General features: G+C 37.8%; 1 protein-coding gene across 5 annotated transcripts in view; it reads left to right on the forward strand.

The window, feature by feature from the left end:
* The window catches only part of ZMYM2 (zinc finger MYM-type containing 2), a 92398-nt gene that overhangs the window by 33533 nt on the left and 36901 nt on the right, over positions 1-21964 (forward strand). For 4 of the 5 annotated variants that reach the window (XM_033051426.2, XM_033051430.2, XM_033051427.2 and 1 more), the window contains 4 exons: positions 13905-14055; positions 14819-14934; positions 20561-20677; positions 21264-21414. In XM_033051426.2, the coding sequence (XP_032907317.1) occupies positions 13905-14055; positions 14819-14934; positions 20561-20677; positions 21264-21414 (535 nt within the window). The remainder of the gene's footprint in view (positions 1-13904; positions 14056-14818; positions 14935-20560; positions 20678-21263; positions 21415-21964) is intronic. The other variant, XM_033051429.2, reaches the window with a different exon arrangement.

Consider the following 21964-nt stretch of genomic DNA (forward strand, 5'->3'; position numbering starts at 1 on the left):
GGGTGTAATGTTCTGACAGTGCTGTTTTACTAGCAAATTTATGTTTCTGGTTTTGAAATGCACACTTGAGTATGTGAATGGCCCTAGTGCTTGGGGCTTATTCTTCATCTCTTCCCATTTTTAAGAAACAGAAGTCTAAGAGAAGAGGCATTGCAATGCTGTGTTGTAAAGTTCTTTAATATTGCGTCATGTGTGCTTGTATTTTCTCACTGGACTCTGAGCTCTGATGCTCTTGGGGATGGCTGTTCCTATGTCTGTGCTGTGTGTCAAGAGCCAAGCTGGAAACGTGCGTATGTAAACAGCCTAACTAGAAACGTAACATAAGCGTTATTTTTTTGCCACAGCTGTCCAAAAGGGACAGGATAGGTTTGCAAGCTGCTAAAAATGTAGCCATGCCCAGAAGCCATGGAAAGACTTGAAGAAATACTGAATACATTGAAGAAACAAAAGTACAAGACGTTAACCTTGAACATGAGACATTCCCACAAAAACAGTACAACCTTTAAACGAACATGTAATTTTGAGGTTGAATGATAACTTTGTACTTTAATGACGGAATATACTGTATTTGTTCAGGTATTGTTGTATTTTGTGTTCAGATATGTACTTGAGAATGAGAAGAATATGGGTAGCAAGTTGTATGTTCTGGTTTAATTTAGGGAGGAGAAGCGGTTTGCAGTACCAGGAATCTTAACAAGTAGTGTCAAATTGGTGCATTATTGTGTGAACCTTTAGAATTGAGACACATTGTTTTGGTTCATTCACTTCTGACAGTAGATTTTATGCAAGCAAGTTCTTAATTCCTTTATCAAAATGTATCATACCGTGCAAATACAATAGGCTGTGAGAAGCTTAACTTGAGTGCCTGTGTGCATCTGTTTTGGAATGGTACTTAGGTATAATTCTTAACTGGTAGGTTTCAAATATTCACAGTGTGAGGAGCTTGGGGTATTAGTAAGGGAAGCTCCTAAAGGAAAATTCTGTGTGACCGACCAAGTGGCTTTCTGTTACAGAGAAACTAGATCAGTGGATAAGGGAAGGACTATAGATGTTTATCTGGACTTTTCTTGAGCCTTTGACATGGTCCCCCACAATGTTCTTCTCTCTAAATTGGAAACTGATGTATTCAACAGGTGGACTGTTAGGTGGATTAGGAATTGGTTGGATGGTTGCATCCAGAGGGTAGTGGATCAGAGTCCTGATAAACCAGAGTATCAGGTTTAGAGTCCTGATAAACAGTGGTGACAAGTAGTGTCCCTTAGGGGTCCGTATTTGGACAGGTGTTATTTCATGTCTTCATTAAGGAATAGACAAAAGCACCAAGTGCATCCACAGCGTGTTTGCCAGTGAGACCAAGCTGAAGGTGCATTGACACACCTTGATGGCGGGATGCCATTCCAGAGGGACTGGACAAACTTAAAGCGAGTGCATGGGAATCTTAGCCATGTCAAAGGCTTCACAAAAGTCCAGATGAAGGACAGAGATGTGAAGTGCATGGTGCTGCACCTGGGTTGGGGTCTGGGGAATGAATGAATGGAGAACAGCCCTGCTTACAAGGACTTGGTGGTGCTGGTGGGTGAGAGGCTGGACATGAGCTGTGAAAGCAGCGTGGGCAGCAGGGCCAGGGAGGGGATTCTGCCCTTTGCTCTGCTCTGTGAGACCCCACCTGCAGTGCTGCATCCAGCTCTGGGGGGGATATGGACCTGCTGGAGAGAGTCCAGGGAAGGGATATTGAGATTATTAGAGGGAGGGAGAACCTCACCTGTGAGGAACAGCTGAGGAAGTTGGAGTTGTTCAGTATGGGAAAGAGAAGGCTTTGGGGTGACCTAATTGTGAGCTTCCAGTAACTGAAGGGAACTTACGGGAGTGATGGGAAAAAGACTATTTATTTACAAGAGCATATAGTGATGGGACAGGGGGAAATGGGTTTAAAGAGAGTAGATTTAGATTAGATATTAGGAAAAAAAATCTTTACTGTAAAGGGTAATGAGGCACTGGAACAGGTTTTCCTGTTCAGGGAAGTTGTGAATGCCTTGTTGTGAATCCTTGGAAGTGTTCTAGGCCAGGTTGAATGGGGCCCTGAGCAACTTGGTCTAGTGGAAGGTGTCTCTAGCGAGAGGGATTGGAATTAGGTGATCTTCCAACCCAGAACATTCTGTGATCTCATGAATGTATGAAAATCAAACTATAAAAGTGGAAGTTCTTCTAGTGTATGCTGTAGGTGCTCAGGACACAAATACTTGAGAATACTTAGTTGATGTAGTATTTAGGTTTGAAGTTTATTTAGATTTTTTGAGCTGAGTATGTTCAAGGAGTTCTGTTTTTTTTAGAAAATAAGTTTAGACTGGAAAATGTCACCGACAACCTAGTGGGCCACAATTGGTAAATTATGAGTTGTTTTGTTCAGTTGTTGCAGTGTTTCCTTGGAAATTGCTAGATCTTGCATTAAAGGAGAGCTGCTGATGGAGAGATTTTGCGAGAGCCATTATTGCATACTGAAACAAACTTTATTAAACAAATAATGCAGAAAAAAAGTTCATGTCATTTGATTCTAGCATTGTGTTTTACAACCAATTATTGTGTGTCACATAAGAGTTTTAGGAAATGTTTTCTTACAAACAGTTGTAAAATAAATAGGTGTTATTGGTATTAGCTTTGTGTTAAGCAGTTTATATTGTAAATGTCATACACCTATCAATATTGCTATACATTTACAGATGTATTAAATGAAAACTCCTTATTACTTGTATCTATACTAAATCATAATTTTAAAAAATAAATTTTACACTGATTTGAATGCATGCTTTTTCAATAACTCATCATGGACTTTTTTTCTTTTCTTGGAACAAAAAAATTAAACTTGTGGGTAATGAAAATTGCAGTGACTCTCAGAATGACAAGTAATTGGATTACTGCAAGTAATCCATCTGCTGCAGAGTGTCTTTCCTCTACTTTGGACTGTTGCTGAGAGTAAGAAACAGTGTTATTCCTGGGATGGAGAGTAGGTTTTTTCTCACATGTCCTGAGTCACCTTTAAAGATGATGGATGCACTTAGCTTCCTATGTGCCAGTTTCAGAACCTGTTTAAAAATTAGACATACATAATCTTTAATATTGCAATTTGAGTCTTGATTTTCTGAGAGGTCATTGTTGTTCTTTCCTAAAGCTTTAGGTGATTGTAGGGCTTAGGTGTGTTTTAGTATTAAAAAGTTATTAAATAGAAAAAAAATTTCTTAAAAAATAATAAATAGGCATAACATAACTTATGCTCACTGTAGTTACGTGTAAGAGCAAGTTAATTTCTCTATGACATAACAACCATTTTCGAAGACAGCTAAGTGCAAATCAAGCTTTTTAAAAAAAGACAAAACAATGATAAAGTCACTTCTCAAAAATGAATGTGACAATTTAGATAAAATCTGGAAATAAAACTCTCATTGGAAGTGTTTATACTTTTTAAAACCTGAAGATGGTGATTACCGCTTGAGTATATACTCTGTTGCACTGAGGTTCAAACTTCACATGTAGAGGGTCAAGATGAACTTAAGGAATGACTCTAAATAAAATGGAAAATAAACCAAAACCAAACAAAAACACACTAGAAGAGAATGAAATTATGTCTGAACGGGGGCTGAGTAAAATTCTGTTATTGTACAAATACTGAAATACCTTAATTTTCCTTGAGATATTTTATATAGTTGAAATGAAAATGTAAGCACTTAAATGTTTATTTTAGTGATTCCTTGAAAATTATCTGTGAAGTAAATTGGAAGTGACCTCAAGTCTGCCTGCCGTAAGATGTTAACCACATGCAGTATATACCTAGGTTGTTTCAGTATTTTTGTTCCTGCTACTATTGCATGTTTCCTGTGTCCACAAAATGAGTTAACTTCCTTTTCAAAGTAGTTGCCATGTTTATGTCCTGGTTTGTTGGTTTTTGGTACAGGCTTGACAGCCTTGTTTTAAGAAGCAAGTGGAATATCCTGTGATTTTGTGACTTAGCTTGTGCAACCAACCATACCTTTTAATTTTGAGCTTTTCTAACTAAGCTAAAGCAGCATGTGTGTCTGCTTTTGTAAATATTTTGCTTCCTTGCCTGATCAGTCCACGGTGCTCTTGATTCTACCAAGAAAGTATTTCATGCCTTGCTAGGTAAAAATGTTCCTCTATTTTTTTTCACTTTGCTTCTGTAACTAAAATTCTTCTTAGAATGTGGCCTGGGATTTGCTTGCTTTGGGGGCTCCTTAAAGTGATGGTCTTTATCTACTGCCAGAAAGGAGTGAGAGGGGGAAGGAGTGGGAAAGAGCTCTAGCTATTTCTTAGTCTCTTTGATAGCTCTGGACTGAAGTGATACTGAATGAATGCAAGCCAAACAAGAGTTCTAGTTGGAGAGAGTGCTTGCAGTGTCTTTTCATCTAACGTAAATATTTTCAATACTGAATAAAAGTGCACTTGGTTACTTCTTGATTAGATGAATACTTACTACAGAACATGCTTCAAGACTAATAAGGCTGTGCCATGCCCCTAAGCTATTCACTTACAAGCAGTAGGAAGAAAACCCACCATAGGCAGTTGTGTTTCCTTTTTCAGTTTCTGGTCCTTGCCAAGGAAATGCTTTTATGAAACTCTTAAAACTTACTTGTCTATTTTGTCTCTGTGCAGGGGTTTAAGAGCCTTTGTTGTATACAATAATTGTATATCAGTTCTGCAGCTGACAATTATTTACTTACATAGAGTTGTTACTTAGCCTCATAAAGTGTATTGTTATCTGCTGTTTTAAATGTCACCAAATGCTGTGATGGAATGTTGTGTCACTTAGCATTTCAGTGGAAGCATCTAGGGTTTTTGGCTTTGTTTTGTGTCTTGTCCCATGTAGTGTCTGTGGTTTTTTCTCTGCTGCTTTACTATTAAGGCACAGTGTCCTTCCTGTCTTCCTTTTTATCTTGATAGTAACAATGAACTACAAAATCTGCCACTTCCTGCTGTTACTGTTTTATAAACTGTCATTTCCAAGTGTCTTTTTCAAGAGTAAGTAGTCTTGAAAGTCAGTAATTGTTACAATTGAACAGCCCACTTAAGTTGAAATGTTAAAAATACTGACCTCTTATTGTTTTAAAATTCTGGTTTTAAAGAGTTGTTCTGTGGCTTCAGCCAGATCAAACTGGTTTAATAGTGGAGTTTTCTTCCTCATATAGTAAACCACTTCTGTTTAGTTCAGGAAATACTCAGTTTGGTATTAAGTAATCTCTGATAATACTGTTGTCTCATACTATGCACATTTCTACAAATTGAGATGCTTTTTATACCATCTAACATGATTAAAAGACAAATCTTTATAAACCAAGGAATAATCGTTTCCTCTTTCTTGCTTTCTTGCTTTTTGAGACCTGTTGGTATTTATGACCCCATGTTTCTTGCAAATTGAGTCTTACAAACAATCCTGTTCTACCTTTTCTTTTACTGTTTATTTACTCCTGCTTTCTGGAACAATTTATTTTGCCATTTCTTTTTTAAATGTCTGTCTTCCAGCTATAGAATTGGCCACTCTTCAATAAAAACTATGTTACCAGATTATTTAGACATCTGAATGTGGTTCATCATAACTATTCAGAATACTATTATGTAGACATTTTAGAACATAAAATTAGACGAGTCCATCAGAAATGTTAAAATGGCTTTGTAATTCTGAAGAAAATTACATAGGGCAGTCAAATGTGTAAGGTGTGATTTGTGTGATAGCACAGGAGGTTCTTAGGAAGAGAAAGCAAAGAGGTGGCATGACTAGGTATAGTTATGATGGGTATAACCTCATCCATACACTGGTGTACCTGGAATAATAACCTGGGTGGGGTTTAGGGGAAGGCAGAAAAGCCAGAACAAAACCAGCTGAAACATTCAGTTAATATAGAAATAACTTACATTTTGAGGCAGGTGTTTTCAGCTCTGCTTTTCTCAGAGACAAGAAGACAAGTGTCTTGGGCATGGGAACAAAACCAGCAAAAAAACAATTGGAGATGCCAGGGAAAAGTACTGGACAAGTTATTGATCTAGCTGTTTGCAGAGTTCAGCTGACAGAATGTACACATAAATCACTTGGCATTCAAGCCCACAAAAGCATTTGCTTCATCTTTTGCTCTTAGGACATGGGCAAATGCTTTTGAGGAAGAGTTTACAGTTGTTACTCCTGGGGCAGAGATGATTTGGATGCAGTATTCTAAGAGAAAATTAACAGTTTCTTCTTTCTTTGCTGTTAGAGATTCTGCTGATAACTGGTTCTTTTCTTACAGATCCATGTTGCCTCTGGATCCGTCACATCATCCTTTCAAATTAATCTGAAGTAGTTTAGCTGATGTTTTCTTGATTATCTTTCTGAGGAATCTCTATTAACATGGAATTCCATGTAGCAGATGTATCTGCTTTCATGCTTACAGATAGTGTTGTCTTCTTTCTCCTTTTTTGTTTGAACATAGGCGTACTATGTTTCTGTCCTGGAATTTCCTGGTGTTTTTCTTAATTGTTATCCAGACCTCTTATTCCATAAAGCTACCAGGGAGGTTTGTCTGGATTGAGAAGTATTTAACAATCTGTTTTGCCATGGAGTTCTAACTACAAAGCATTTCCTTTAACTGGAAGCAAATCTTTGGGCTGCTACATAGCATTGTAGCAATCAGCTGCTGTTTGATATTTTCTGTTGACTGGCCCTTGCATGGGAGGAGTTGTAGCCAGAACTCTTACACAGCTGGAGTGTCATCCGTCATGCTCTCTTAGCTTTGTCAAGGCAGATGAAGCAGATGATACTGCTTTTTTTCCAGTCAAGAATAGAATGGGCTAGCACAGATGCCTAGTTTCAAGGCAGTAATAGCTTATTGAAGTACTGTTGCAACCAGAAGGTTGAAGAACAGAGAGGCTTTCATTAGTTTCAGTTGCAAACAGAAATGAAGCTTCTAATACGCCATGAGGTTATGGTATTGCTCTGACATTTATTTTGGAGCTGGATCTTAATTCTTTGTAGGGTACATGAAACAAGGTCTCTAGACTTCAGCTTACATGATCCTTTCAGTAAGATGTAAAGGAAGGTCAAGATTCCTTCTAAAATCATAGTTGCTTATAGTGGCAAGAATAAAAATTCCTCAAAACCCTTTAAGTGAATTTTATTTCCAGGAATTAGTATTTTTGTTGAAACAATTCCTTCAGTTCTAGAATATGTCACATTCATGTGCTTTGTCTTGCATTTTCATAGCTGCTTTTGTAGTTGCCTGTTTGAGTTGAACACTGTCCTAGTGAACGGAAGGAATATTTGAAAAATATCTAGAACTAGTGACTTGCTAGAGTTTTCATATCACTTTGTTAAATGTCTGCTGCCTGTCATGAGATACCTATAACGAAATAGCCTTCGAGAATTAAATCTGTAATTTAAAATATTTTAAATCTTTAATTTAATCTGTAATACAGACAAGTCATGAAAGAATGAGTGAGTTTAGAATCAGTTATAATGAGAAGAATATTCATGCTTCTTCATCTGCCATAGCCTTTATGCTTTGGAAGAGGTGAAACATGTAATAGGATCTCGCCAAAATTAGGTCATCTCTATGCAGAATCTAGGTGGAGTAATGAAGGAGAGGTATAGTCAGACTACTGTACATCACGCTTCACCTCAGAGAGTACTGGCTCTTTATTCTCTTGGAAGTTTTCCTTCTTGATTAGCTTAGTTTATTTGTACTTAGTAATTGATACAGTTTCTTTACTAATTTGATGGTGTTTTAACTTTGGTTTTACAGTAAATTCACAAATACAAGCTGCACTGAGTATAAGCCGCATCGCTGGGTGTTGGCAAACATTTTGTTTTTTGTCCATAAATAAGCCGCACCTGAGTATAAGCCCCTCTGTGTTCGCAGCGAGGACCCGCGTGCAACAAAGTTGCCAATTAGTAACAGAACCGCGGCAGGGCGGGGTTTACTGGCTCGGCTCGGGCCATGAGGGCTCGGGGCTGCCGACAGGGCTGGGTGGCCCAGCTCGGCGCTGCCGCTCGGCGGGGATGCTCGGGGCCGGCCGCCGCCACCGCTGGGCTCGGTCACCCCGGCTCAGCGCTGCCCCGCGGCGGCAGGGGGGGCACAGAGCCCACCGGCACCTGTGGCGGCCATGGGAGCCGGGGATGGAGCCTGCCTGCTCCTGCGGCGGTGGCACGCAGGGACGGGAGCCCCCCGAGCCGTGGGACCAAGCAGAGAGAGCTGCCCCTGCTTCCCCCGAGCCGCGGGGCCAAGCAGAGAGAGCTGCCCCGCCTTCCCCACCCCCTGTGCTACCTGCACAGAGCAACTCCACCCACCGCGCAACAGAGTAACCAGTTTGTAACAACCGCGTAAATGCAGGGTTTTACTGGCAGGAGCTCAACTTTGCAGTTTGCACTGACTTGGTTTGCACTCCCAGGGTTGAAAATGTCAGAAAATTATTCACATATTGGCCGCACCTGAATATTAGCCGCATTCCCGGTATGGGAGCAAAATTTTGGTCAAAACAGTGCGGCTTGTATTCGTGAAATTACTGTACTTTAAATTACAGTCCTCAAATGTGCATGTTTTCATAGGATGTTGTAGATGTGAATTTGCATATTGGAGGAAAATGTTCAATACTTCTATCTTCAGACTGGTTTTGTCTTAATTTCATTTTTGAGGGAAACTTGAAACTGAAACTGGTTTGACTGTGTAGGTTTTGTCAAGAGGCATTTTTCTCTGCTGTTGAAAGACCATGGGGAGCACAAGATGAAGCTAATACTTGATCTGAAATGGAAGGTAATTGCCAAGAAGGCAGCTTTGTAGAAAAACGCTTAGGGGTCCCAGGGGAGAAGCTTATCTGGGATTAGGAGTGTGCCCTTGCGGCAAAGATGGCCAGCTGGATCCTGGGTTATTTCATAAAATGCTTGACCTCTGGAAGTCATCTTGTTCACCCCCAGCTCAGTCAGGGTCAGCTGGAGCAGGTCCTCCAGGACTACGTCCATTTGCATTTTTTAGTATCTTCAAGGATGGAGACTCCCCAACTTGTGTGCTATTGCTATATTAGCAGGAGCTCAGTCAGCAGGATAGAAGAGGTGATTTTTGTGCTCCATGCCCCCCCACCCATCCTTCTGCTCTTGAGACTGTTTCTGGAGTGACAATAGCCAGTTTTGGATTTGACACAATGCAAGGCATTCTCATACTGGTGGAAGTTCAGTGGAGAGCTACCAAGATGCTTAGATTGCTGGAGTACCTGACCTACTAGGATGGGCTCAGCAGAGGTTACTTTGTTCAACCCTGGGAAGCGTAAAGGAGGATGAGTTATCTAATGGGAGGAGACAGAAAAAGACAAAGTTGAACTTTTTAGAAGGGTTGCACAGTGGAAGGCAAGAGGTGAACTTGAAAACAAAGGGAAACTTACTTAGATAAAGAAAACGGTGGTTTGTTTTTTTTGTAATTGTGGGTTTTTTGGTCACAGTAATTTCACTACTATAAGGCGCACCCGTTTGACTAAAATTTTCCCCCGAACCCGGAAGTGCGCCTTATAGTCTGGTACGCCTTATATGATGCACACAGTTGCGACATTTGCCACCCCGGAAGTGTGAGCCGTGGGGGAAGCCGGCAGTGTCGCGGCAGTCAGGTGGAGGCGGGCTCAGGGGCCCGTGGCACCGCCCCTGCCGGGTCTGGTCGGGCCCGGGGGCCAATGGCTGCCGGGTTGAGGTGGGGCCTCGGCCAGCAACCGCACGGGGGGAGCTCGGGGCGGAGTCTCGCTGCAAAAAAAAAGTGTGCCTTATAGTTCGGTGCGTCTTATGGTCATGAAATTACTGTAGTTGTTTTATTCTTTTGTTGGGTTTGTGTGTCTGTGTGTGTTCTGTTTTGTTTTTCCTCTTCTATAAGGATGGTGAAATCCTCCTGAGGGGTTTTTGAGTGCTTGGTTCTTGTAGATGCTCAGCTCAGATTTGACTGGACAAGATCCTGAGCAAACACCTCTGGATCTGCTTTGAGCAGGAGGCTGCACTTGACCTCAGGAGGTCTCCTCTGGTCTATATGATTCTGTGATTTTGTTCTGAAACAAAGAAGGAAGCAGTAATTTTTAAAATAAAGACTCCAGAAGTTTTGCTTTTTTTGTTCCCTCTTAACTTAATCACTAGTAAAGATTTTGGTATTTTGTTCTGGTTTTCCTCTGCAGTGAAGATATTTTTTTGTCCTGCCAAGAAATATCAGCAACATTGACAAAGCTTTAAGTTTTCCTTAATTTATTTTCTAAACACGCACTTTTCCTTGAGGATGCTTAAAGTATTAAATATGTATGTAGTAAGAACCTGTGAAAGCTTTTATGGTTCTCATCAGGGATTGAAACTCCTGTAGTGATGTAAGTGGGCGTACATAGAAGAGTAAGACCAGGGCAGGAACTTAGGATATTTTCCTCTGAGCATTCTCTTAGCCTCTGACTCTCAGGGCATCCCTTGAACTTTGTGATGTTCCTGTATACTATTTTTGGCAAATCTCTTTAATTAGTGCTTGTCCAGTCATACAAACAGTTTTTCCATCCGTGACTCTCTTTGGTAAGAGGCTCTGCTGACCTGCTCTGTGTTACATGAAGAGCTGTCTCCTGTTTATTTTCTTATTTCTCTTGATATTCATGTGATTTCACATGGTTGTTAATATTAGAAAATACACTGAGCAGTTGATCCATAGTGCCCTACATAATACCATTTTTGGTTCTTTGTCATTCTCCTAACTGTCTTGTTTCCAGGCCAAAAATCCCTACCATGAGAGTGCTCTTTTGACCCTCTGTCTTACTGTAGCTTTCCTTAATTTTAGTGAATCCTCTGTTTGTTTATGGCAGCTAGAAGGATACTTTGAGAAGAGGATTCTCAAGTGTTACTTTTTCTGCAGAATGAAGTCAGTACTGCAGATTCTTAGAAATGAAAGAGATAATGTTGGGAAGAATTTGAGAGTAGAAATATAAGTTAGCTGAGAAACTTGATAGTCTGATCTGGAAATTTCACACTTGTGAACAGAAGAAAATTATTGCATTCTTTGTATTATGGGTATTAGAAAAAACATTTGATATCTAGTGAGGCTGTCTGATGTCAATGGAGGAAATAATTGAGTTAGACTTTAAAAAACAAATGCTTGAGACAGATGTATACTACTGATTGAATACTTTCAGGTATTCTTTTTTTTTTTTTTTTTTAATAATAGTGTGGTACTCCTTGGGGTTTTTTGAATGGTTTAGAGAGTGCTGGAAAGAGTAATAAAAATGCAAGAAAAGTGTTTACCTTGATTACATGATTTTAGGAGCAATGCATTTAAAGAAGGTTTGGACCTTCTAATTTTCTTTCTTTTCTACCATGCCTTGTCTTTTTCACTTGCGTGAGAATGTGTTTGAATTTCTAATCACAAATGCTCAAATACTTTTTAGTTGTTATTACAAAAATAAAAGGAGAGCTTTGGTATTACAGTTTTGCTCCTACCCACAGAATCTTCTGCATAGTTGTCATGTTTTTTTGAAATTCTTATTCTTTGTAGTCTTGATAAATTAGAACTAGGTTTGCTCAATTATTACTAGGTAAGAATAAAAAAAAATCTTGCTTTTAAATCTGACAGAGATGGAGTGAAATCAATAAACAACTCCAGTATTTTGAAGATGCATGACATTCAGAAGTGATTGACATGCTGTTGCACTGTTCTTTGTGTCCCTGATCCTTTCTTGATATCACCTAAATGATGAGGTATTTGATATGCTGGTTAGCAAAAACTATTTCGGCTTTCAAGGAATTTTTGTGAAAACATACAGTTTGCTGACACAACGGATTTTTTTCTGATTATGCTCTGATCAGTTTGTTATAAATTCATTTATTAAAACATATACTTTTGTCTTGCTGTCTCTTGAAGTCACTGTAGCCTCTGTTGGATTTCTCTTGTGGATATGGAACTTGTGAAAGTTTCATTTGCCTGTGTGTTGTTTTTTGATTATATTGCTGAATGCTCTTAGTTAAATTATTTCCAGCATATTTGCATCAATGCTTTTAGATTTATTTTGGTTTATTCTGGAGCTACCAAGGCTATGTGTTCAAGCAGATTTTTTAGTGGTGGTTGTCTGATGGACAAGCATGTTCCAAGAAATCAAGTCCTTTGTAAATTGTAGCCTCCTGTGTTACTAATATAACTCAAGAGTTTTCTGGATGCCCTGCTTTTGTTTCTTAGCCTTCCAGAGGAGATGAATGTATAGCAGCAGAATAGCTGCAAATCATAGGACAATGTATATGCTACATTTTGGTCTTGGTACTAAGTGTGAATTTTGTCAATATTGTGACTGATTGGGAAGATAAATGATGTCCTGAGTAACATGTTTAAAATTAAAATAGGAAGGAAGTATCCTAGAGTTGTATTTTATACGCTCTTCCAGGTAGGAGTTTGGTATCTTGACAAGTACTCCCTTTTGAAGGAAATCCCCAGCAAAGGTTTAATCAAAACAGCATTTGGAAATTTGTGGAAATCTTACTGGTCTCTTCAAGGTACTACATCTGATTTGTGTCACAGGCATGTGTATTTGTATGTTTTTATGTGGATGCTCTTAGTATAGGAAAGATAAACCCACGAATTTAATCTCCAGCTGTCCGTAAGACTGGATTTAACTAGTTTTCAAATTTGGGTACTGAAAAATAGGAAGAGCAAAGATACCCTCTGCAGCTTCTCTGAACAAAGTGAAGCATGTATGAAATGTGCTTTGCCTTTGCTTCCCCTTTCCATCTTGAGACTAGGGAAAGAGGGAGGGAGAGTGCCAAAATAATTTCTTTAGAAGGGAAGAGATCTTAGGTGCCTTATTGATGAGTTTCCAATACTTAGTAAGGTGAGAGTCTCTTTAGTAAGAGGCCCATCTTTTTTGTTGAGAATTTTTCTCTATTACTGTCAAAACAATGATAGTATTTATATGGGCAGAGAAGGTGTCCAGATGTTTGGTTTTTTTGAAACTTGAGATATTTGCCTAACACTGGCATATATAATGCATGTGGCACATCAGAATTATTGATTTTGTATGTTGACTATGTCATTGGTTTTTCTGCTCTGTGCAGCTTTTTCTGGGCTTTTTACAGAACATTTGTTCCATTCTGTGGAAAACTGTTGATGGACTGACTGCTGTGTTGAGAGATGTCAAAATCGAGTCTCTTACAGGTTCATAGAGTCACAGTTCAGTGTAGAAACTCTGCAGTGTGTTCCTCCTGCCTGGAGGATTGGAGATAAAATTTCTTTCTCCCCGAAGTTTATTTATTCTTCGTAACTTCTTTGCTGTGCAGGTGACTGCACAATGAAGCAGATTACCCAGAGAAAGTACAGAGTCTCCCTCACTAGAGATATTAATGAACTGTCTAGGATGTAATCCTGTGCAGTGTGCTCTAGGAAGATCCTGTTTGAACAGGGAGGTTGGACCAAAGGTCTTTTCTAAGCTTACTCATTCTCTAAATCACATTAACCATGCCAGATTCCTGTTCCTTTCCTTACAACCATTGTCCCATCAACAAGGAGAGAGGAATAGAGTTCTTTCAAACTCGTGACTCAGCACAACTTGTTGCATACTCTTACCTCAGTTCAGTTTGCATACCAGTGGGGTTTGGGATGGAATTGGGATGTTTTGAGTGGTTTGAGTTTTTGAAGGGGGTGTGTGTGTGCATGTGTGTGTGTCTTTAGAGAGAAAGTTAGTTTTAGCTGACTTTTTCCCAGGAGTAAAAGACACACAGTGCTGAATGCTCTTGAGGAGACGATCAGTAGAGTTAATACAGGAAGGATCTGATGAGGGAGATGACAGAAATAAAACTTCTCCTTTGTTTTATTTTTTTTGGACCATAATTTAAGTCAAAACCCAAGCATAGTCTTAACTAACGTGTTGTTTTGCTTTGTTTTATGTTTTAGAAATGTGGCCAATTAACATCTTGTACTGGCTGCAGAGCTCAGTGCAGGTTTTTTGACATGACTCAGTGCATAGGACCTAATGGATATATGGAGCCATACTGCTCAACTGTATGCATGAACACACACAAATCAAAATATGCAAAATCACAAAGTAAGTGAAAAGGATGATGGGTTTTCATCACTGCTAAGAGTAGACACTTTTTACAGTTTGAACACTGGGGGTGGGAATGTTTGATTTACAGTTTCTATGCAGATGTGACTTTATAGTTTTTAACTTAATTAAAAAAACCAAAAGATCTTCTGTTGAACACCAGTAAATGGATGACCCATGAGGATTAATTTTCCTCACTGGCCTTATTTTTATGACGTTGGAAAGAATTTTTAGCTGTCTTAAGACTTTCTGTGAAAAAAATGGTGAGACATAATGTGCTACGATGTGTCACAGCGTGATAGTGTAGGTTTTTGGTGAATGAATTCATATTCTCTGAATTCTCATATGAATCTCACTCTTTTTTTAATTTTAGTTATTTATTTATTTTAGTCAAACAGTAGATGGATAAGAAACTAGGTAGTTATAATGCATATAGATATTCTCTAGGTGAAGTTTTTGATCCTGTAAATAACTCAAAACGTGTCTTCTTCAGTATGCAAAGCAGATCTCAACTTGATGTTGAAAACGCTCCAGTGAATTCTATGGAAGAAGGTGTTTTCATATTTAGTACTGATCTTTAGTGGAAGCATTTATCCAGACTTCTGTAATTTCTTTTGTTTGTGTGACTTGTAGAAGCTGACTGGAAAACAGACTAATCTTAGTTTTCTACATTGAAAAACTAAAACAGGCTCACCTGTAATACTCTTTTTTTCCCCCTATTATTTTCTGTTTATTTTATTTGTAAACTACGTTTTTCTTTTAGGTGTGGAAATTATTTGCCACTTTTGTAAGCGAAACTCTTTACCTCACTATCAAGCCACAATGCCTGATGGAAAACTGTGCAACTTTTGCAGTTCCAGTTGTGTAGCTAAATTTCAGGTTAGCTGTTGTGTTAAATCTTTTCCTCCCTAAATATTTGTGTACCTATATTTGTGCTAAGTATTTGAATATTTAACTAACTTGCTTGTATATACATGCTTGAGAGTTGCAATTAACATAGCAGGTGCTTCTGGCTCACAACAACTTCTTTGATCAAAGTTCTGTTTCATAATGATAACACTAGATGCTGTCTTAAACGTATAAAATTACATTATAACAACCAATTTCTGCTTTATATTGTTAGAAACCACAAAGCTGTATCACTGCTCATCTTATTTTTGCCACCTAAGCCTCTTAATGGATGTGAGACTTGCTGTTTTGCATTAAAGATCAACAAATTTAGTCTCTTTTGTACTAAACACAATAACAAAATTCTCATGTTGAATATAGAACTAACGAAGGTCTGCCATGGGGAAAAATGATTCCTTCCGAAATGAAAGGTTGGAGCCTCAGCCATTTCATTTATGGACATAACTAGCTGTTTAAATTGTTGCCAGAAAATGGGGGGTTGCAAGGCTAATGTTGTGCACTCTGGATGAGGCTTCTCTGCTTGCTGAAAGTGTCATATTTTCAGTATGAATTAAGGTTAAAACATAAGTGAAATGTGTTGTAGACATTAATCTCTTGGTGATTAAAGGATATTTTAAAATAATATGTTTCAATTTTTGTATGTAAAAACATTTTTCCTTAGATTTATGCTAATAATTGATAATTGCTTTGTCTTGAAAGGGTGTCATGCACCCACACAGAGTTTTCTCATTTGTCATTGAATTTTGCTGTTTTCTGTCAACTGGACACCAGATTGGTATTTTAATTGCTTCTTTTAATATACCCTGGGTAGCACCTCTTATCTTGTAGTCTGATCTGTGTTTCCCTCATAACCAGTTTGGTAGGTGTCTGTCAGTGGAACTGATCAACAGGATGCCTGTGTATTGTTAGTATGAAATGACAAACCTGTAATACTTCTTACAAACCCATTTAACATCTGTTTTATTGTACATGATTTTACAATTAAATGCATCCCCAAGAGCTGTTGGAACAAATACAACCCGGGAATGATGAATTCAACCTGGACCTTCTTGGATTTGCACATAAGTCAACATTGGGCAACATTATTGAATGGAACTGCCAGATCATTTAATGCTGATTGTGGGTTTGTGGTCTTACTGAGTCCTTGTGCTCATGCTTCCATTGCAGTCTCAGTGCTGCACATAGATCTCTTGTCAGTGTTGCAGTGGAGTTTAATTGAAGCAGCCTTGCAGTCTGTGAGTTCTCAGTAAAAACCAAGAATGAGTAGTTTGTCACTTGCTTACAGTTAGTTTGCTCCACCAGCACTGTTGGATTTTAATTTTTGATAGCTTTTGAATAATCACTGTGTAGAAGAATAAAATATATTCTCCATAAGGCTAAAGCTGAATTAGTGAGAACAGCTTCTTTGTTCTGTTCATTTAGTATTTAGGTGGAAAGGATGTTACCCAGCAATGTGAGCACTGGACTGTAAGTGCTCCCTTGAGGCTTCTCTTGTTACATAAATTACATGTAAGGTATTAAACCTAAATGGAGAAAATGGTCAGTTTACTATGGTGCTCCATGTTTTTCAGTGTTTATTAATGGAGATAGCTCTTGTTTTAGTTTTCTGGCTTCATATTTGTTCCTTTTTCCTGCTGTGCCTGATTTTCCTAGACTTCTTTCTTAAAGATTATCCTTCTCAGAACAGACTAATTGATATTTCATGCCTATGTTTCCTCCTTTCTGCAAGTATTTTAGTAATTTTGGTTTACAAATGGGTAAGTTTGTTTTACAGAACTTCAGGATTGATTATAATTGTGTCTTAGAAATAACCTTTTGTTTCCAGCTAGTTGTTCTTTTACCGAATTGAAATATTGGAAAGATTCAGCTGAGCTGCACATTGTACAGTTTATGTCCATATCTACATTCTACTTTGAGCAGCCAGCCTTTAAGAGCATTTCATCTTGAAGAAAGATATTAAAGGAAAGAGAACAGCCTGCTGTATGTGGTTTGTTTGTTTGGTAGTTGGTCGTAGAACAGTGGGACTGAATCTTGTCTTCCACACTGTCTTGGAGGATGTTATTGTAGAGTTAAAGACATATTTATTGTATTGTTTTAAATCAGTATGGATACTGGTGCTTTTATTGGGTCAGTTGAAGATCTTGCTGGTGAGGGGAAAAAATCTGATTATTTATTGTGAACATGGAGGCTGTAAGAGAGCTGTCTTCCCAAAGTTAGCAGCTGTGTAAGTATATGAAGTACAAGCTACCTGGCAAAAAGTCTGCAAAATTTGTGCTAAAGCTTTAATTGGTTTGGGTTTTGCTTCCAATTTATGGATGTATCTGGAGAATTGTAGGACCAGTATGGGTAAGAATTACAAGTGCAATGGCTTTTAGCAGGAAACTCTCTCTGGTTATTCACTAATGCTGTTCTTTCACCATTGTGATGGTGCTTGGAAGTGTTCTTGGCTATATACTTTACATCTCTTGTACACATGTGTGTGCATGCAGACAAATACTCTTCTAAATTTGATAACAATAAAAATATTTGAGGCTTCCATGCCCAGGCTAGAAGGTCTGTGTGTGCATGAGTGCGAGGGAAGTGTTTGTTTCCTCCCCTATTTAATTTAGTGCCCTTGAATTTGCTTGCAGAACAGTCCTAATGAATGACAACACGTAGAAGTTTCCTCATAAGTCTTTCTCTCATGCACTTTAGGAACAACTTGATTCTTTCAAAGGGTTTTTTTTATTTTTCCTCAGTTGGAAAAAACACCTTATCTCAGTCTGACTCCCTACTAGCTCTTCCACATGTACACTTCTGTACAGAAATGTTTCCACAATTTGACTTCATGTAGCTGTGAGCAAGGATAACCCTCTGTCACATATGCTGCCATGGCAGGGGCAGGCCAGAAACTGTGCTGCTTGGTGGTCCTCTCAGAAGATCCTGGGCTGGACCTGCCAAATCTTCATTATTAAACAAGCAACTTAGAGTAGTTTGAGCTGATTGCATTGAGATTTAAAAGGGCTTGACAGTGTTTTATTTGCTTTGCTTGCACTTCCTGTGCTCTTGTCATTCAGGGCAGGCTCTCAAAAGAACAAACATTGGTACATGTTTGACATATACCAAAGACATTCAGAGATGTCTTTGATACAACATAGCATAGATAAAACTTAGTGTTCAGGGTGACTGGTGAAAGATTTTAATGATTTTATGATCTTTTTTCTTTTATTATTCTTTGTGTGTAATTATGCTTCCAAGTAATTCCTAAAGTTACTTAAAATACCTTGCAAGTAAGAAACAAAGAAATATGATGACAGTGCTATGTGCATGTCATATTGGCTCAAAATATGCAGAAGCACTCCTTAATTGTAAGCAGGATAATTGAAACTTGAAAGAGGCATACAAAATGATGTTGTGATTGACTTGATTTAAAAATAATCTTCTGCTCAGTTTAGAACTTTCAGTAATATGAATTCAGTTCTTTACAGATTTTTCTGGAAAAATACTTTATTAACCAGAGGAACTCATGATATAAAACCTTGCTTTTGAAATTGTTTTAGAAGCAATAATGCTTAATAGCTTAGATTTGTTTAATCTAGAGTTATGCGTAAATTTCCTTTAAGACAGATTCTAATTTTAAATAGTATCAAACTGTGTTGTTCTCACTTCTCTAGTATTTTGTTATTTTTCAGTTACCAGCCCCCTAGACTTTGTGAGTCTGAATTTCTACCCCAGTAAACAATAATGGAAAGAAACAAAAGAATGCGACTGTGGCATACCTCAGAAAACAGTGAAAAACTGTGTTTTACTTTTAACTTAACTTACTTAACACCTCACAATATGGTGTTTGGGTCCCATGTTGAAAGATAACTACAGCATGAAAAATAAGAGTTGCTTTTCATTTGATGACCACTTAGTATTCATCTTCATTCCTCCCTCTGTCTGCAGTGTTTCTGTACAAGTTGCCACATCTAGTGCTTTACATTGCCTTCATTCCTGAACTGGAGGTGCTGGGTATTCTTCATTTCTTTTCATTTTCAATGAGAGCTTTTAGGCTTCCGTAAGCCACACAGGAGCATGTGTTGAGCGTGGTGTTTGCTCTGGGAAGACACCTGCAAATGGAGAAGTGCACAGGTTGGAGCTTGCAGTTAATACCTCTGTGGCTCTCATGTTTGTGCAAGTCTTCAGCTATTTAGAGCAGCCAAAGGGAAGCAAACCTTGCTCAGCCACAGGAATATTTGCTGGTTATAGTGGGAGAAATATCATAATATTGTGTGTAGGCATCATAAAAAAAGTTATTTTAGAAGTTATATATATAAGTTGTTATAGGCTAATGGGCCATTGAGGTAAAGGTATTGTCTTCTTGTTGCCTGGCATTTGGTTCTCAGGTCCTGCCTGTGATTGGGAAATATGCATGACTACTTAATGTCTGCAAACTCTTGATACAGAATTAATACATCTGCATAAGATGATACTGTTTGCCCTGCCAGCTAGCACTCAGTAATACCAGCCTGCATAGATCAGGGTATATATCAGCATTAAGTCTCAAAATAGTGTTTTATTTATTTTTTAGTGTAGGTGAGCCCTTACTAACATGAGAGTTGAAGAAAAGTATCCTGTAACAGAAATGTTTTGAATTTTCACTAATACACAGTGAAGAGGTAGTAACAAATCTGTCTGAAGAGAATTTGTCTGTAAATATATTTGTTTTGTTGCAAATAGTGTGGGGAAGTTTGTTGACAAGACAGATGTATGAAGTTTGTCCTGGATTCAAGTGTCTGTGATAATTACTGATTCAGATTTGTGTCTTGAACATCCCATCTATAATACACCAATGGTTCATGGTTAATCAGGGAGTATGCAAAAACACGTATAAGACATACTGAAAGATACAGGTACTGTATAATTGAGTTCTCTTGTCTACTGATTATCTCAGAAATGCATGAAAGAAATTACGCAGTTACAGAATTAAATTTTTATACCTACACATGCAATCTACAGTATTTTTCTCAGTTTTAAACTCCTGGATTGTTTAGGGGCTGGCTGTGTGAGTAATTGCATCTTCCTGCCATGGGAGGGGCAATTTAGGACTCAGCTAATTTTTTCTTAATCTGAGTAGATGTGAGGTTGCTCACTGAAAGCCTTTTACTTTAGTAGTATTGTATTTTCAAGTGGTATGCTTGCATAAGATATTGATAATGTGCCTTGGTGAGGTTTGCCTTTGAAAATATTTGTTGGTCTTTACCTGTCTGTCATGAAAATAATACAAGATGTGAAATGAATTTATTTGAAAATACCTGTTTTGTGATCAACAGAAGTGTTCAGTTTGGGCATACTTCTTGTTGATTTTTACAAAAAATGTACTTACCCTTAAATCAAAGGCATCAGAAAGGTAAGGCAAAAAAATATGACTTTAAAAAGATTCAAAATTGGAAAACAAAGGAAAAGAAGTTAAGCTAAAGAACCAACCTCCTGTGGTTTTGCTAGAAATGCTCTTGAGTTTATTTATAAACTCTGAAATTCTCAAGTACTCTAAGCTTACTTGAAAAAACCCCATGCTTTAAAAGTAATTTTGTTTTTTTAGTGATGTGTATATATATATATATTTGTTTTCCAGACTCTCAGTGTTCAGTCTTCAACAAATGGTCAGTTCGTCTCTCCCAGTGATATTCAGTTGAAATGTAATTATTGCAAAAGTTCTTTCTGTTCAAAACCAGAAGTACTGGAATGGGAGGTAAGGGGGGATGTTGGTGTTATTCTTAGAATGATGATGTGTTTAAACTTTTAAGCTTAGAACTTTAATACAGTTTTTCTAGCTATTTTTTATGGTATTGAAGCGTCTTTTAAAAAGTTTCGTTAAAATCTACCTGTTCTGTAGAATATAGTTTAGTTTCAGTATGGATAAAAGCGGAAGTCTTTGTTTGTTAATATTATCTGTGGAATTTTAAAAAAAGAAAGTATTTTGTCAGATCAGATGTATGTCTGAAATCTGCTTACATCTTCAGTTACTGTAGATATCATAGATCATTATTACACTTCTTTATGAACTGAGAGAAGTATCTGAGGAGGATATGCTGAGATTGAGTAGCATATTTTGTGTTCAGTGTTTTTATGTGAAATTATGAGGATTTGTAGCACTGTCAGCTGATTTGGAATTTGTAAATATTTTAGCATTAGAAGTCATACTCTAATTATGTGTTTGCACTTCATTTTACTTTGTGAGTTGTCTTAAAGGCAGCTATTATTTCAGGTTGCACTAGTTAGACTTTAATATTTTCTCCATTAACCTTGTTCACAATGCTTTGCAACTTTGCATTTAGAACAAAGTGTATCAGTTCTGCAGCAGAGCATGTTCTGATGATTATAAGAAGCTGCACTGCATAGTTACATACTGTGAATACTGTCAGGAAGAGAAAACGCTCCATGAAACAGTGAATTTCTCCGGTGTCAAAAGACCCTTTTGCAGTGAAGGTATGTACGGTTTTGGTTTTTTCTATATAATGTTAAAATTTAAGATAACTCATTCTGTTGTACTTGAGACTAAACCAGAAGTCTCTTCATTACTGTTATTGAAGTGATTGTGCCTGTTGTTATTAGTGCAGGTACTTTTTATCTGAACTGCCTTTAGAGCTTTTCACCATTTAGTCCAGGTTAGCACTCTTCAGTGTGTGTGTGTAAATATATACACATATATACACACATTGCATATATACATATGCACAAAAAAAATTGTATGTTGTTTTTTTTTAAATTTATGCAGTAGTGCATATACAGCATTAACTGCACTGATAAACACCAGACTTTCCCTTTGATTAAGAAAAATTAGGTACAACAGTAGAAGTTCTATGTTGGCTTAGAATGGTTACTTAAGCAATAACTTGAGCGATGACTGTTGCTGTATGTTGATTACTGTCACTACAATTTGCTTGACTAATTACTTGAATTTTCAAAAAGAAAGCAAACGAAAAGGGAACTCCACAGGCCTAGGATTTTTTTAAGTTGCATTAAAGCATGATTTAAT

This window comes from Catharus ustulatus, chromosome 2, assembly GCF_009819885.2.
Source record: "Catharus ustulatus isolate bCatUst1 chromosome 2, bCatUst1.pri.v2, whole genome shotgun sequence".
Classification (NCBI taxonomy): Eukaryota; Metazoa; Chordata; class Aves; order Passeriformes; family Turdidae; genus Catharus; species Catharus ustulatus.